Source organism: Delphinapterus leucas, chromosome 4 (genome assembly GCF_059928025.1).
Source record: "Delphinapterus leucas isolate spDelLeu-1000000601 "Yukka" chromosome 4, BTC_Dleu_Yukka2, whole genome shotgun sequence".
Taxonomy (NCBI): Eukaryota; Metazoa; Chordata; class Mammalia; order Artiodactyla; family Monodontidae; genus Delphinapterus; species Delphinapterus leucas.
Window position 1 is genome coordinate 130292343 of NC_143132.1, and position 14912 is coordinate 130307254.

At 45.7% G+C, this 14912-nt stretch overlaps 1 protein-coding gene and 1 pseudogene across 1 annotated transcript; both read right to left on the reverse strand.

The window, feature by feature from the left end:
- Positions 1–1344: 1344 nt before the first annotated feature.
- On the reverse strand, positions 1345–4321 carry LOC111171056 (proline-rich protein 23C-like). Its single transcript, XM_089911077.1, has one exon. The coding sequence runs from the start codon at positions 3470–3472 to the stop codon at positions 2687–2689; it is 786 nt and encodes a 261-aa protein (XP_089767203.1). The 5' UTR covers positions 3473–4321; the 3' UTR covers positions 1345–2686.
- Positions 4322–11432: 7111 nt separating this feature from the next.
- LOC111171147 (proline-rich protein 23C-like) lies at positions 11433–12567 on the reverse strand (annotated as a pseudogene).
- Positions 12568–14912: the final 2345 nt, after the last annotated feature.

Here is a 14912-nt window from a genome sequence, read left to right on the forward strand (position 1 = left end):
AGTCCAGTCTGCTTTGCCATCCAGAAATGAGCATCGGGCAGTTCTGACCAATATGTGTATGAGTGATTTGTGTCAAGACAAGTCTGGGGCTTATGCACCCAACAGAACACTAAATTCTTCTCTGAATATTTGCTGGTCTTGTCTGAATTTAGAGACATTTTTACAAATAGCTCTTAATTCAGCTCAGGTCCAAGGTTTAAACTCTGAAGTTGTCTGAATACCTGGTGCATGGGGGTGGATCTTCAGAGGCAGCTAGCATTTTGGGTTCTTGAGAGCTTTGTTGGGGAAAGGCAGGGGACCTGGACAAGGGTAATTAAAGGAGGAGTCTGGAATTCAGAAGGAGAGAGAATGGCAGGAGAAGAGGCAGAGGGAGATTTGGGAAAGGCAACTGGAGGACTTAATAGAGAAATAAGTCTAGTTGTTTTTCAAATTGGTCATTAGCTTTGGCCAGAAAATGTTTTAATGAAGCAGCTTTTGATTCAGAGTTTTGTTTGGAAGCCTCCTTATACCAAATCAAAATATGCTGCCCATTGAAACTGAGAAATCTTCTCCCCTTCTTATTGAAGGAGCCTCTCAAATGCACAATTTTGTTCAAGCCAAATCCTCCTTAGTGAAGCTATGAGGAGTTGAATGAGATGACATGTAAGAAGCAGGCATCTTTCCTGGAAGAGTAGAAGCTCTACACTTAAACTATCCCTTAAGAGCTGGCAATGGTGGATAAATGAGGTACTTGTACATCTCATGACTTAGGCCCCAACATGACTTCTCTGAATGCAGACTTCAGAGCCTCCACCACCTGACACCAAAGAGAACACTCTTTCTGGATTAAAGCCAAACTATCACGGCAAAAGAAAATCAGGAGAAGAAAAGCTCATTTGGTTTTATTGAATACCCACTGCAAAGTGTGTGCAAATGGATGCCAGTCTGATGAGAATGGAGTTCTGCCACTTGCAACAACGTGGATGGACCTAGAGTGTATTCTGCCTAATGAAATTAGTCAGACAGAGAAAGACATATACTCTATGTTATCACTCATATGTGGAAGCTAAAAAAGAAAAGAAATAAATGCATAGAATAAAACAGAAACAGGCTCACATTTAATGAGAACAAAGTAGTGGTTGTCACCAGACAGAGCGGAGAGAGGAACAAGATAGGGTAGAGGACTGAGAGATTAAAACTACTGTGTATACAGTAAGTATGGAACAAGGACATATTGTACAGCAGAGGAAAATATACCCACTTTTTGTAATAACATTAACTGGAATATAATCTATAACAATATTGAATTATTTTGTTGTGCACCAAAAACTAATATTGTAAATCAACTATACTTCAATAAAACAAAAGAAAAAGAAAGGGATGACCCTATTGACTATACCAGTCAACCTGGATTTGAAGTAATATCCAATAAAAAATATTAAGGAGGGACTTCCCTGGTGGCGCAATGGTTAAGAATCCGTCTGCCAATGCAGGGGTCACGGGTTCGAGCCCTGGTCTGGGAAGATCCCACATGCCACAGAGCAGCTAACCCCATGCACCACAACTGCTGAAGCCTGCGTGCCACAACTACGGGAGCCCGTGCACCAAGAGCCCGTGCTCCACAACAAGAGAAGCCACCGCAAGGAGAAGCCCGCGCACCGCAACAAAGAGCAGCTCCACCTCGTCTCAACTAGAGAAAGCCTGCACACGCCAACGAAGACCCAACGCAACCAAAAATAAATAAATACATTGATTTTTTAAAAAGATTAAGGAAAAATAAGATGTAAGAGGCCTGTGAAGAAAAAGAGACACACTCATTATTTCGAGAGATCTTTATCAGTCAAGCAAGAGAATCTACAGAGAAGTGGTTACAGAAATTATGTAATTTTGCTGGATATCAGACCAATATAAGAACAAATTATTTCTATATGCTAGTAGTAACGTACAAACCTATTTGGGATCTTAGAAGTATAAAACACAGAATCTTTAGAATTACAAACTTTTCCAGGACAAGAGAAATATATTAAAAGAATATAAGAAGAATGAAAAACACTTGGCTCTTTTGGGAAAATACCACCCAAACCCAGCAATAAAGTTAAACCGTTTGCCAACCTGCTCATTCAAAAAGAGGAGGGCGCCTGATCTTTGTTCCCCATCCTGTGTTCTGTATCCAACAAAGATCTGTCCACATACAACTACTGGCTAGATTCCCCCAAAGGGGCTAGAGCTGCCATCCAGAAAAGGTCAAACTGGGTAGAGGGTTGTTGTAAACTAGTATGGACACTAGGTCCAAAACCCTGTAAACAAAACAAGTTTAGCAATTACTCTATTAAGGGGGTTGGGGGGAACAGGGGTATGGGCAGTGGTAGGGTGCCCGGAAAAGGAGGGCTTTTTAGAGAAAAGTGCTTAGGTTTGAAGCGAATGGGAGGAGGGTAGAGCTGCGTAAGGGTGCCCTCCCTAGAGAAAATCTAAGGAGCAGTCTGGCTGTCGGAAAGCAGACTGTATTTCAAGCGGCTTTTCTTTGCCCGGGTGAGCTTCCTTTCAGGTGTTTTAGTCAGTCACTGATCAGAATTCTGCAGTGCAGCCTGCATCCATAAAGCAACTGTTCGTGTGATTCTTACGGTGTGTGCAAGGTACACACAGCCAATATCAGAAGACTCTCTCCTGGTCCCCGCTGAGTTGGCCAGGAATTGTGGGAGGCAGTTGATTAAGGGAACAGGCATTTCCGGATCTTGCGTGGAGGACCATGAGGGCGCTGGGGACGCTGGTGAGGACCTGGACTTGGAGAGGGAGGTAGAGGTTGGAGTGGTGAGTCAGGGAAGGGCTCTGGAAGGTGCAAGTCCAGGATGTCGTCGTGGTGAGGAGAGCGTCTCTCTGGACTAGTGCTGGGGGCCCGAGGGGACGGCTCTGAGGCTTGGCCCAACAGGTGGAAGCCAGACATGCATCCAGCCGAGGGGCGGAGCCCAGCGACTGAGACTGCAGCAGCATCTGTCCCAGCCGGCAGGAAGTCGGCGTCAGCATCCGCATCCTCCTCGTTGACCTCTTCTTGGCAGGAGATCTCTGGGACAGCTGCGCACAAGAATCCCGGCTCCGGAGCCATGTACTCCCCGGGAGGGCTCCGGAAAGCGCCCCGTCCCAGGCCCTGTCCCCACGGGCCTTCCACGCCCGGGCCCAGGAGGGCCTCAGGGACCAGCATGAGGATGTGATCTCCGAGAGACACTTGCAGCACGGACATTGGCTCGGGCTCCAGCAGCAGGTCGACGTCGTCCAGGGGCACGTGCAGGGCACAGCCGGCGGGCAGGACCACCACGAAGATGAGCGTGTCCACGGTCGGGGGCCAGGTCAGGTTGTCCAGGCTGGGCGCCGCCCTGGACTTGGACTCGGGGCCCGCGGGCTCCTCCGTTCGCCGGCGCTTGGCAGGGCCCGGTCCTCCGGGATGCGGTCCCCACCGGTCCGCAGGGGAAGCGCTGGGGCTGCGGGACCGGCTGCCCATCTTCTCAATGTGGCCGCGGGCCTGGGGCCTGGCAGAAGGCGAGGAAGGGCTGGGTCCTGCAGGCAGTGACAGATCGGTTTGACAGGTGAGGCCGAAGCAGGGCGGTTGGGCGCAGGACTGCGGGACGAGGGAGGAGCCTTCGGAGCTCTGGGGGTGCCTCTCGGGATCCCTCAGTCCTGGCTTCTAGGGGAGCTGCTGGGCTCGGCTTTGCTTGTGTGAATCTTCAGGCCCTCACGTGGACTGGTTTGCGCAGGAGTGGGCCGAGGATGTTGGGAGCGACGCCAGCGGAACCTGAGTCGCAAAGCATCCTCACGCTAAGCCCCGCCCCTTCCTAGGCTCCGCCCCTAGAAGTGGAGGCCTCTGTGTTGCCCAGTAGCCCCGGCTGTGGTGAGTAGTTTACTCTAGAGAAATACTTCCATAGGCCTCAAGGGGGCGGAGCAATCGTGCCGCTCTAGGACTAGGCTTCCTGGGTCGAGTTCCTGGCTTTGCTTGCGTTGACCTCAGATACGGAAAGCCTGAACCGGAAAACTGATTCAAGTTCAAGTCCCACCAGTGGAGCGCTGCACCAGGAGATGCAGATGAGATGTAGTTCCCTCGTCCCCTGAGACCTCGCCCTGGAAGTGACCTTTTAACTCCTTTTGGTCCAACAGTGAGGTGAATTTTTGGATGACATCCTTAAGCCTCTCCTTGCCTGTGATGTCAATGACTGTCAGATCCCTGAAGGTGGTTGCCAAGAGAAGGTGTGGCTCGACTGCCTCACCAGTGTTAATAGGAGAAAACATCCAATAATAATTCTGGAATAGGTAATACTTTCATATGGTTTCAGAGGAAGGTGAAACATCTCCCTCCCTGTCCTTTAACCACGTGATTGCTCACTTTGGCCCTTTTTACAAAATAGCTTATATGTTCTCATTTTGAGGGCCACATAGCATTCCTTTGTACTGAATTCCATTTAAATCAGGCTTCTCTCGATGGGTGTTCAAGCTAGTGATTTGTGAAATGGCAGACACTGGCCTTCTCTAGCCAATTGGTGTAAAATGCAGATTCTTTGCCGCATCCCAGAACCACTGCTCAGAACGCCTGGAGTCATGGGCGTAGGAATTCTCCTTAAGCACCTCCACAAAGATTCTGTTTTGTGAGGAAGTTTAAGATCACTGCATTTGTTTTCATTCAGCATTTGAGGGGTTCAGGAATAGGGCGGTTTATGGTTGAGGTCACATCCCAGCCTGTTAGTGACAGTCATGAAGGGAACTCAAACTTCCTGGGCCTGCCTTGAGGGGTTTCCCCTACACTCCTGGCCTGCATCCGCTCTCCTGGCTGCACTTCCGGTGTTTCAGCCACGGGCCAAGAAATTCCCCTGCTTATGTCAGGATGCTGGCTGGGGGAACTTACAGGGGCTGTACACTGGCATAGCGGGCCCTGCCAGGAACCTGAGTTCTCATGGGGTGAATGTGGATGCCACTGGCACCTTCCTCTATGTTCCCAGGTGATGGGAGCCGTTGCTGTGCGCCTGTTGTTTGGACAGAGGGCGGGGTGGGGAGATGTTGGGGAGCTTTCAGGAAACAACTACTTTTGTCCTGGCGAGTTCTGTTGGCGAAGCTTGAATATCCCATGGTCGGGGAATGTTCAGTGGGGGCTCCGTTCAGGAGAGTGAGTGTGAACATGCTCTGTTTTAGGGGCCAGAAGGAGGAACCCAAACTTGGCCAGGATACAGGGTGGGGCTCGGGGCTGTTGGCCTGGCCAGGGATTGGGCCCTGAAGGTGGTGGCTCCCGTCCTAGCCTGGTGCCATCTCTTGTCCACGGCTCTCCTGACCTCAGTAGTCTCACATCTGGGCTCATCATTGTCCTGGGCCCTGTGAATCCTCACTGTGAGCTCCCCTCCCAAGGGAATGTGGTCCTGTCCTGAGACAAAGGTAGTTACCAGGGGCCTGGCATAGTCGCACCTGATTTCCTCCTCTGGTCAGCCCCTTTCTTTCTTTCTTTCTTTCTTTCTTTTTTTTTTAATTGGCCATGCGGCGAGGCCTGCTGGGATCTTACTTCCCCGACCAGGGATTGAACCCGTCCCCACTGCAGTGAACGCTTGGAGTTCTAACCACTGGACCGCCAGGGAATGCCCATGGTCAGGCACGGGCAAGTCATGTCACCTTTGCTAACCTCAGTTTCCTTACGTGTGAAACGGGGAGAATGCCATCTACTGTGCAGGGGGGTTGTGAGATAATGTATGTAAAATGTTCTTGGAACACAGTAAGTGCTTAGTAAATAGTAACTATTTACTGTTGATGATGTTTATAATCTGTCTTTCCCACTTGACATTGTCAGCCCTGTTCTCATCATCCTGAACAGTGCCTGGCATGCAGCCAACATCCAGTGAATGGTAAACAATAGCTTCATCATCATCGTCATCCTAAAAAGGGGTCTGATCTGCTAGAAAGTACTGGTCCAGGTGTTTCCAGGAGATAACATCTATATAATTGAGGAATGGCTTGCCGAGCACCAGATCAGATATCTTTCCTTCTGCCTTATTTTTGTTTACTCTAAGATGTCCAAAGACTGTCAGGATGGATTATCAGGCCCACTCATTGGGCTTTCTTGGTGTCATTCCAACCTGACTATCCAATCAACATGAACTGCTTGAACCACTGTGGGGGCGGAATTAGCAAATAAATCCCGGTTCTGGGTAGGTTACAAGATGGCTGCCGATCGTCCGTCTGATGAGGGCTATTCTGCTCTCCCCCTAGAATGCATAACTAGCTTTTAAAAAATTCCTATTTATTTTTATTCACTTTAGGAATAATACCTGAATACATATTTTAGAATATCTAAACAGCATAGTTAAAGCTGGAGCTCCCTTCAACTCCCCACAAACTCCCAATCCAGTATTGATGTGACAAGATCCTTTTCTATGGACCTACAAACATAACACAGGGGACTTGTTTTCTTCCCGAATGGCAAAGTATTGTGGGTCTTTTTCTGCAATATGTTGGATCTTATTGCTGTTTGGTATTGTCATCCACAAAGTACATTACCCCTTCTATCTTTAATTGGAGAGACCTTTTCCAACATGCAATACAGGCTTCTACATGAAAATGTTGTATAAGAAATGGCAGCTTCAAACATCTCTTGTACAGCAACACCTTTGTCTTTGCCTGAAGCAGAGTGAGGTACTGGCCCACCCACTCTCTGCTTACCTCACAGTAATACTGGTAATTCTGGTATATTATGTTGTGCTTTCTTTCTTTCCTGAATGTGTTACTGAGAGGTGAATTGCATTGAATTAGTGATGCTATCCCAATGATTTGATACGATGATGGCCTGTGTTGTCACACGATTATTAATCCTTTACTATTTTAAGAATGACAACCTGTCATTGAAGTAGTTATTTGGCCTTTTAAAGGCTGAGGCTGAAGCCAAATGCAGTTTGGGTTTTTTTGTTTTTTTTAACCAAGGACTTCAGCTTCTGTGTTATAAGTGACAGACAGTGATTTCTGTATCTTAATTTTGAATTCAGCTTTTTTATGGAATTCTATGTTTTTTCAGTTATTTTTTTAGGTTTACAATCATATGGTTTGCAAATGGTCTTATTTTTCTTCCCTTTAAGATTTTAAACATCTAATTTCTTTCTCTTGTCTGATTTTGTTGGCTAGTATCGCCAGTATAATGTCAAATATTATTGGAAGAGTGACATCTTTCTTGTTCTAGACTTTGGTGGGACTCCTGCTACTGTTTGCCTATTAAGCATATTGCTCAGAAATAAATGTCATGTCAATCAATCTCCTCCTGTTTTATTGAATATTTAATGCGTTCTTTTGAAATATTTCCAAACTTACAGAAACAGGGCAAAAACAATATAAAGAATTCTCATTTATCCTCTATTAACTTTTAACACTTTGACACATTTGCTTTGTCATTCTTTATTCCTGTCTCTCAGAAAGACCACAGGATATGTATGTTTATATAGATAAATAAATATACACATACATAAATATTTGTTCCTTGAATCATTAGAGAGTAAGTTGTATATATTCAGACCCTTTCTCCAGAATTACTCAGTGTATATTTCCTAACACGAATATTCTCTCATATATATTTTAGAACAGTTATCAAATTTTTAAAAATTTAATATTGCTGCCATGCTTTAATCTATAGTCCATTTTCCAATTTTGTCAATTATATTAACAATATCTTTTATTATATATCTCTATCTCTGTATCTATTTAAAATTTTTAAATTTGCTATTATTTTTCCTTCCAGCTTTGAGATATAATTGACACACAGCACTGTTTGTTTAAGGTGTACAGGATAATGATTTGACTTATATAAATCATGAAATGATTACCACAATAAGTTTAATTAAAGTCCCTCATCTCGTATAGGTACAAAATTAAAGAAATAGAAAAAAAAATGTTTTCTTGTGATAAGAACTCTTTAGATTTATTCTCTTAACCTTAATGTATAACATACAGCAGTGCTAATTATAGTTAGTGTGCTATACATTACATCCCTTGTATTTATTTATCCTATAAGTGGAAGTTTGTACCTTTGGTCTACTTTCATCCAATTAACCACCCCCCTTTTTTTCTTTTTTCTTTTTGCCTATAAGATGCAGGTCAGGATCATGCATCTCTTTCAGGTGTCATGTCTCCTTAGTTAACTTTTTTTCTGGAATAGTTCCTTAGCCTTCTGTTGTTTTTCAAGCCATTAATATTTTTGAAAATTATAGGTAGTTATTTCTTAGTGTTCCTCAATTTGAGATTCTCTGATGTTTCCTCATGATAAGAGTAAAATTATATAAATATTTTTGCCTTCAATACTAATAAGTGATCCTGTGTTTTTCTCTGGAGACACATCATATCCATTTGTTCCTTACAGGTGACGTTAATTTTTCTTTTTTCAATTTAATGCTTATTAGTAAAGTTATGGAGTTGGGTAATCATCACCACAGCCAGTTTTAGAACATCTTCATTACCTCAGAAAGTTCCCTTATGCCTATTTGCATTAAATCCTTTCTCAAAACCCCAGACCAAGGTAATCGCTGATTGCCTCTCTACATATAAATTTGCCTTTTTACTGAACATTTCATAGAAATGAATCATTCAATGTGTAGTCGTTTGCATCTGGCTTGTTTCAGCTAATATACTGTTTTGGTAGTTTATTCCTGTTGTAGCACCTGTTATCCATGGTTTATCCATGCTGTAGCATGTTGTATATGTTGTTCTTTCATTTTACTTGAGGAGTAGTATCTCTTGTATGGAAATACCACATTTGCATTTCTATACATTCATGAGTATTTGGACATTTGGATTATTTCTATTTGGGGGCTATGATAAGTAATGCTGCTATGAACACTCCTATACATGTCTTTGTGGGGACATGTTTTCAGGTCTCTTGCACAGATTCCAAGGAATGGAATTCTTGGGTCAAATGGCAAGTTTATGTTCCACTTAAAAGTAAACCCATGGAATGGTTTTCCAAAATGGCTGTACAGTTTGACGTTCTCATGAGCAATGCATGTGGGTTTCACTCTTTCCTCATTCTCACTAGCACTTGGTATCGTCTGTCTTTTGTGATTATAGCCATTCTCGTGAGTGTGTTTTGGTATATGATCGTGGCTTTAACTTGCATTTCTCTAATGACTAATGACATTGAATATCTTCTCATGAGTGTATTAGCTAAGCCTATGTTGTGTATCTTTTACGGTTAAATATCTATTCAAATCTTTTGTCCATTTAAAAATTCTCTCATTTGCCTTATTTTTGAGCTGTAAAAGTTCTTTATATATTCTGGATACAAGTCCTTTATCTGATACGTGATTGCACATATTTTCTCCCATTGTATGGACTTTCCTCCATTGTTTCATTGAGATATAATTGACATATAACATTATATTAGTTTTAGGTGTATTTAAAATTTTTTTATTTTTTAATGACTTTTGATGTGCATGTGTTTAAAATTTTGTTGCCTCTCAAAATACCAAGTTTAAAAAATGGATTGTAGGGGCTTCCCTGGTGGCGCAGTGGTTGAGAGTCCGCCTGCTGATGCAGGGGACATGGGCTCGTGCCCCGGTCCGGGAGGATCCCACATGCCGTGGAGCGGCTGCGTCCGTGAGCCATGGCCACTGAGCCTGCACGTCCGGAGCCTGTGCTCCACAACGGGAGAGGCCACAACAGTGAGAGGCCCACGTACCGCAAAAAATAAATAAATAAATAAATAAATAAAAGGATTGTAAATTTGGTGTTGTATCTAAGAACGTTCTGCCCAACCAAGGTCATAAAGATTTCCCCTCCCCTTTTTTTTGAAGAAATTAATAGTTTTAGTTTTTACATCTAGGTCTTTGATCCAATTTGTGGTTTTGTGTGTGGGTATGGTGTGAACTAATAGTTTAAGGGTTTTTTTGAATGTGATGATTCAATTGTTAAAAAGACTATGCCTTTTACATTTAATTGTCTTGGCACTTTTGTCAGAACTAAATTGACCATCAATGTAAAGATTTGTTTCTGACTCATAATTCTATTCCATTGACCTGTTGTATGACTATTCATGTGCCAATAGCACACTGTCTTGATTACTGTATCTTTTCAGTAAGATTTGAAACTTAGTAGTGTAAGCCCTTCAATACAACTGCTACTCTTTCTGTAATAAACTCTGCCACCCTTGCTCAGCCTCTTCCTTGGCGTAAACGTCCCACACACGTGATCAGTATTTCAAATAATGCACAGATTTTCCCTGTCTCCCAGCCTTTATATGTAACCCTTGAACCCTTTGACTGGAAACATTCCTTCCTGCTCTGTGACAACACACCTGCCAATCTAACAGGGTAGAACTTGACTTTACACAGAGACTTGTTGTATTAGAAGCTCACCAGAGGGAATATTTCTTGAGTTTTCAGAGGACCTCTCTGTTCATAGCCAATTGAGTCTGTTCTGAGTATATCTTTGCATTCCCACTCTGTTTGATAAATACCCCAGATTTTGACACCATATCTGACCCTCTATTGGCTAGATATTCCCCTGATATAGAAAAAATGGGAAAAAAGAAAAACAGGTAAAATAATGGGAGCAGAACTTATTAAAGTTCAGATACATTCTACCAAGTTGTTACCCAAATTTCCCACAATATCCTTTGATGCCCAAAGAAGAGCTCAAATGTATAGTTGAATGCCTTCTACAAAGGTCTTCCCATGCACTGCCTTTGTAACACTCTCATCCAGCAAGAAATGAAGCCAAACAGACAAGGATTTTGATTTGTTCAAGACCTTAAGGCCATCAACAAAATAAGTATACCTCACTACCTGACAGAGATTAACCCAAATACCATCCTGTCATCAATTCCACATGAAGCCACTTGCTTCACTCTAATGAATCTTTGCTCTGCTTTTTATTCGTGTGCCTCTAGACCAAGACAGTCAATATGATTTTGCTTTTACCTGCAGAGGACAACAACATACCTGGACAGTCATGCCCCTGGAGTACACTGGAGCCCCCTTGTATTTTTCCCTGGTTGTCGATCAAGAGTTAAAAGATCTAAATTTCCCTTGTGGTTTAGTCCTAACACAATGTGTAGATAATCTACTTTGTTCAAAGAACAAGGAAGCCTGTAAAAGGTTTCCATTGACTTGCCCCAGCCTTAGCAAAAAGGAGACATAAAATTTCAAATATAATTATTATTTTTCCAAAATACAGTCCATTATTCAAAGCATGACTCATCTCAGGAGGGAAAAACATCCAGAAAAGTTCACAATGGGCAGAGGGTAGTCAAACTATCACGGACACTAGGGACAAAACCATGTAGACAAAAGAAATTTAGCAATTACTCTATCGAACAGAAAAGGAGTAGAAGGGGCAGTGGTAGGGTGCCTGGGAAAGGATGGCTTTTTAGAGAAAAGTGCTGTCGCTTAAGTTTGAAGCAAACTGGGAGGTGGAGGCGGGTAGAGCTGCTTAAGAGTGACCTCCCTAGAGAAAACCTAAGGAGCAGTCTGGCTGTCAGGAAGCACACTGTATTTCAAGCGGCTTTTCTTTGCCCGGGTGAGCTTCCTTTCAGGTGTTTTAGTCAGCCACTGATCAGAACTCTGCAGTGCAGCCTGCATCCATAAAGCATCTGTTCTTGTGATTCTTACAGTGTGTGCAGTGCACACAGAGCCAATATCAGAAGACTCTCTCCTGGTCCCCGCTGAGTTGGCCAGGAATTGTGGGAGGCAGTTGATTAAGGGAACAGGCATTTCCGGGTCTTGCGGGGGAGGACCATGAGGGTGTTGGGGACGCTGGTGAGGACCTGGACTTGGAGAGGGAGGTAGAGGTTGGAGCAGTGAGTCGGTGAAGGGCTCCAGAAGGTGCAAGTCCAGGTTGTCGTCGTGGTGAGAGCGTCTCTCTGGACTGGGGTTGGGGGTCCAAGGGGACAGCTCTGAGACTAGGCCCAACAGGTCGAAGCCAGGCACACTTCCAGTGGAAGGGCGGAGCCCAGCAACGGAGCCGGCTGTGGCATCCATCCCAGGTGGCAGGAACTCAGCATCCGTGTCCGCATCCTCCTCTTTGGCCTCTTCTTGGCAGGAGATCTCTGGGACAGCGGCGCAGAAGAATCACTGCTCCAGGGCAAGGTACTCCCCAGGAGGGCTCAGTTAAGCACCCTGTTCCAGGCCCTGTCCCAAGGGGTGTTGGATGCCCAAGCCCACCAGGGCCTTAGGGACCAGCATGAGGATGCAATCTCCGAGAGACACTTGCCTCACGGACGCTGGCTCGGGCTCCAGTACTACGTTGACGTCGTCCAGGGGCACGTGCAGGGCACAGCCGGCGGGCAGGACCACCACGAAGATGAGCGTGTCCACGGTCGGGGGCCAGGTCAGGTTGTCCAGGCTGGGCGCCGCCTTGTACTTGGACTTGGGCCCCGCGGTATCCTCTGTTCGCGGCGCTTGGCAGGGCCCGGACCTCCAGGATGCGGTCCCCACCGGTCCACAGGGGAGGCGCTGGGGCTGCGGGGCCGGCTGCCCATCATCTCAATGGCGGCGCGGGCGGCGCTCCCTGGGCCAGGCGAAGAGCGAGGTGGAGTCGGTGTTGCAGGCAGTGACTCCTGGTTGACAGCTGAGGCAGGCCAGGTCTCTGTGGTGCAAGACTAGGCAATGCGGTTCGAAACTCCGGAGCTCAGGGGGCCCCTCTCGGTCCTGGCTTCTAGGGGAGCTGCTGGGCTTGGCTTTGCGTGTGTGAATCTTCAGGTCCTCACGTGGAGTGGTTTGCGCAAGAGTGGGCTAAGGATGTTGTGAGTGACGCCGGCAGAACCTGAGTCGCAAAGCATCCTCACGCTAAGCCCTGCCCCTTCCTAGGCTCCGCCCCTAGAAGTGGAGGCCTCTGTGTTGCCAAATAGCCCTGGCAGTGGTGGGAGGTTTACTCTAGAGAAATACTTTTATAGGCCTCAGGGGGGCGGAGCAATCGTGCCGCTCTAGGACTTGGCTTCCTGTGTCGAATTCTTGGCTTTCCTCGTGTTGACATCAGATGTAGAAATCCTTAGCCAGAAAACCGATTAAATTTCAAGTCCCACCAGTGGAACATTGCACCAGGACAGTGAGATGCAGTTCCCTCGTCCCCTGAGACCTCGCCCTGGAAGTGACCTTTTATCTTCTTTTGGTCCAAAAGTGGAGTGTGTTGGGGCTGGCATCCCTAAGCTTCTGTTTACCTGGGTTGTTAATGACTGTCAGATCCTCCCAGCGGTGTCGAAAGGGAAAGAGATGTTAGGATTGAGGGTCTTAATTGCAGTCACTGCAGGATCAACTTATATATCTATCAGTTTAGCATGATGGTCATTGTTATACTTCCATTAACTAAACCAACAGTTCACATTCTCTAAATTGACCTACACTACACTTGAGAGGTGTATCTGTTGTAGTCCAATTGACAAACGATGAAAAGGTCATGCCAAAGGAAGAAGCAATTGGCTAGAGACCGGAACTAGCAGATCTGGGTCTGACGCATCAGGCTCCCCTCAAGATGATGCAGGCGGCAGCGCCTTTGATCTGGGTGTCACTTTAAAGGTAAGTCTACCGGCAGATGGTACTGGTAAAGGGAAGGTGTGTCCCAACAGCTTATCCAGAGTTAATAAGAGAAAACACTCTATAATTTCTTTGGAATGGGTAATACTTTCATGTGGTTTCAGAGTAATGTCAAACATTTCCTTCCCTGTCTTTCAACCATGTGATTGCTCACTTTGTCCCTTTTTATAAAATAGCTTGTATGTTCTCATTTTTAGGGCCACATAGCATTCCTTTTTACAGAATTCTGTTAAAATCAGGCTTCCCTTGATGGGCATTTAAGCTAGTGATCTGTGAATTGGCAGACATGGGCCTTCTCTGGCCAATTAGTGTAAAATGCAGATTCTCTGCCACATCCCAGACCCAATGATCAAAATTCCGGAAGCCACGGGCATAAAAATTCCTTGTACGCACCTGCACAAAGATTCTGTTTGGGGAGAAAGTTTAAGGTCACTGAACTTGTTATGGTTGACGTCATGTCCCTGCTTGTTGGTGACAATGTCATGAAGAGAACTAAAACTTCCTGGGCCGGGTTTCCCCTATGCTACTGCCTGTATTCACTCGTGGCTGCATGTCCATGTTTCTGGCTGCTGGCCAAGAAATTCCCCTGCTTAGGTCAAGACTCTGGCTGAGGGGAACATTCAGGGGCCATACACTGGCTTGGCGGGCCCTGCCAGGAACCTGAGTTCTCGTGGGGTGAATGTGATGTCGCTGACACCTATCTCTATGTTCCCAGGTGATGGGAGCAGCTGCTGTGCTCCTATTGTTTGGACAGAGGGTGGGGTGGGGAGGTGGGGGGCGATGTTAGAGAGCTTTCAGGAAACAACTAATTTGGTCCTGGAGAATTCTGTGGGCAACACTTGAACATACCATGGTCAGGGAATAATAGGGGCTCCATTCAGGAGAGTGAGTGTGAACATGCTCTGTTTTAGGGGCCAGAAGGAGGAACCCAAACTTGGCCAGGACACAGGGTGGGGCTCGGGGCTGTTGGCCTGGCCAGGGATGGGGCCCTGAATGTGGTGGCTCCTGTCCCAGCCTGCTGCCACCTCTTGTCCACGGCTCTCCTGACCTCAATAGTCTCACATCTGGGCTCATCATCGTCTTGGGCCCTGTGAATCCTCACTGTGCGCTCCCCTCCCAAGGGAATGTGGTCCTGTCCTGAGACAAAGGCAGTTACTGGGGGCCTGGCATAGACACTCCCAATTTCCTCTTCGGGTCAGCCCCTTTATAACTGGGTGATCACAGGAAGTCCTTTCATCTTCTCTAACCTTAGTTTCCTACGTGGGAAGTGGGAAGAATGCCATCTAGTGTGCAGGGGGGTTGTGAGATAATGTATGTAAAATGTTCTTGGAACACGGTAAATGCTTAGTAAATAGTAGCTATTCACTGCTTATTATGTTTATAATCTGCCTTTCCAACTTCACAGTG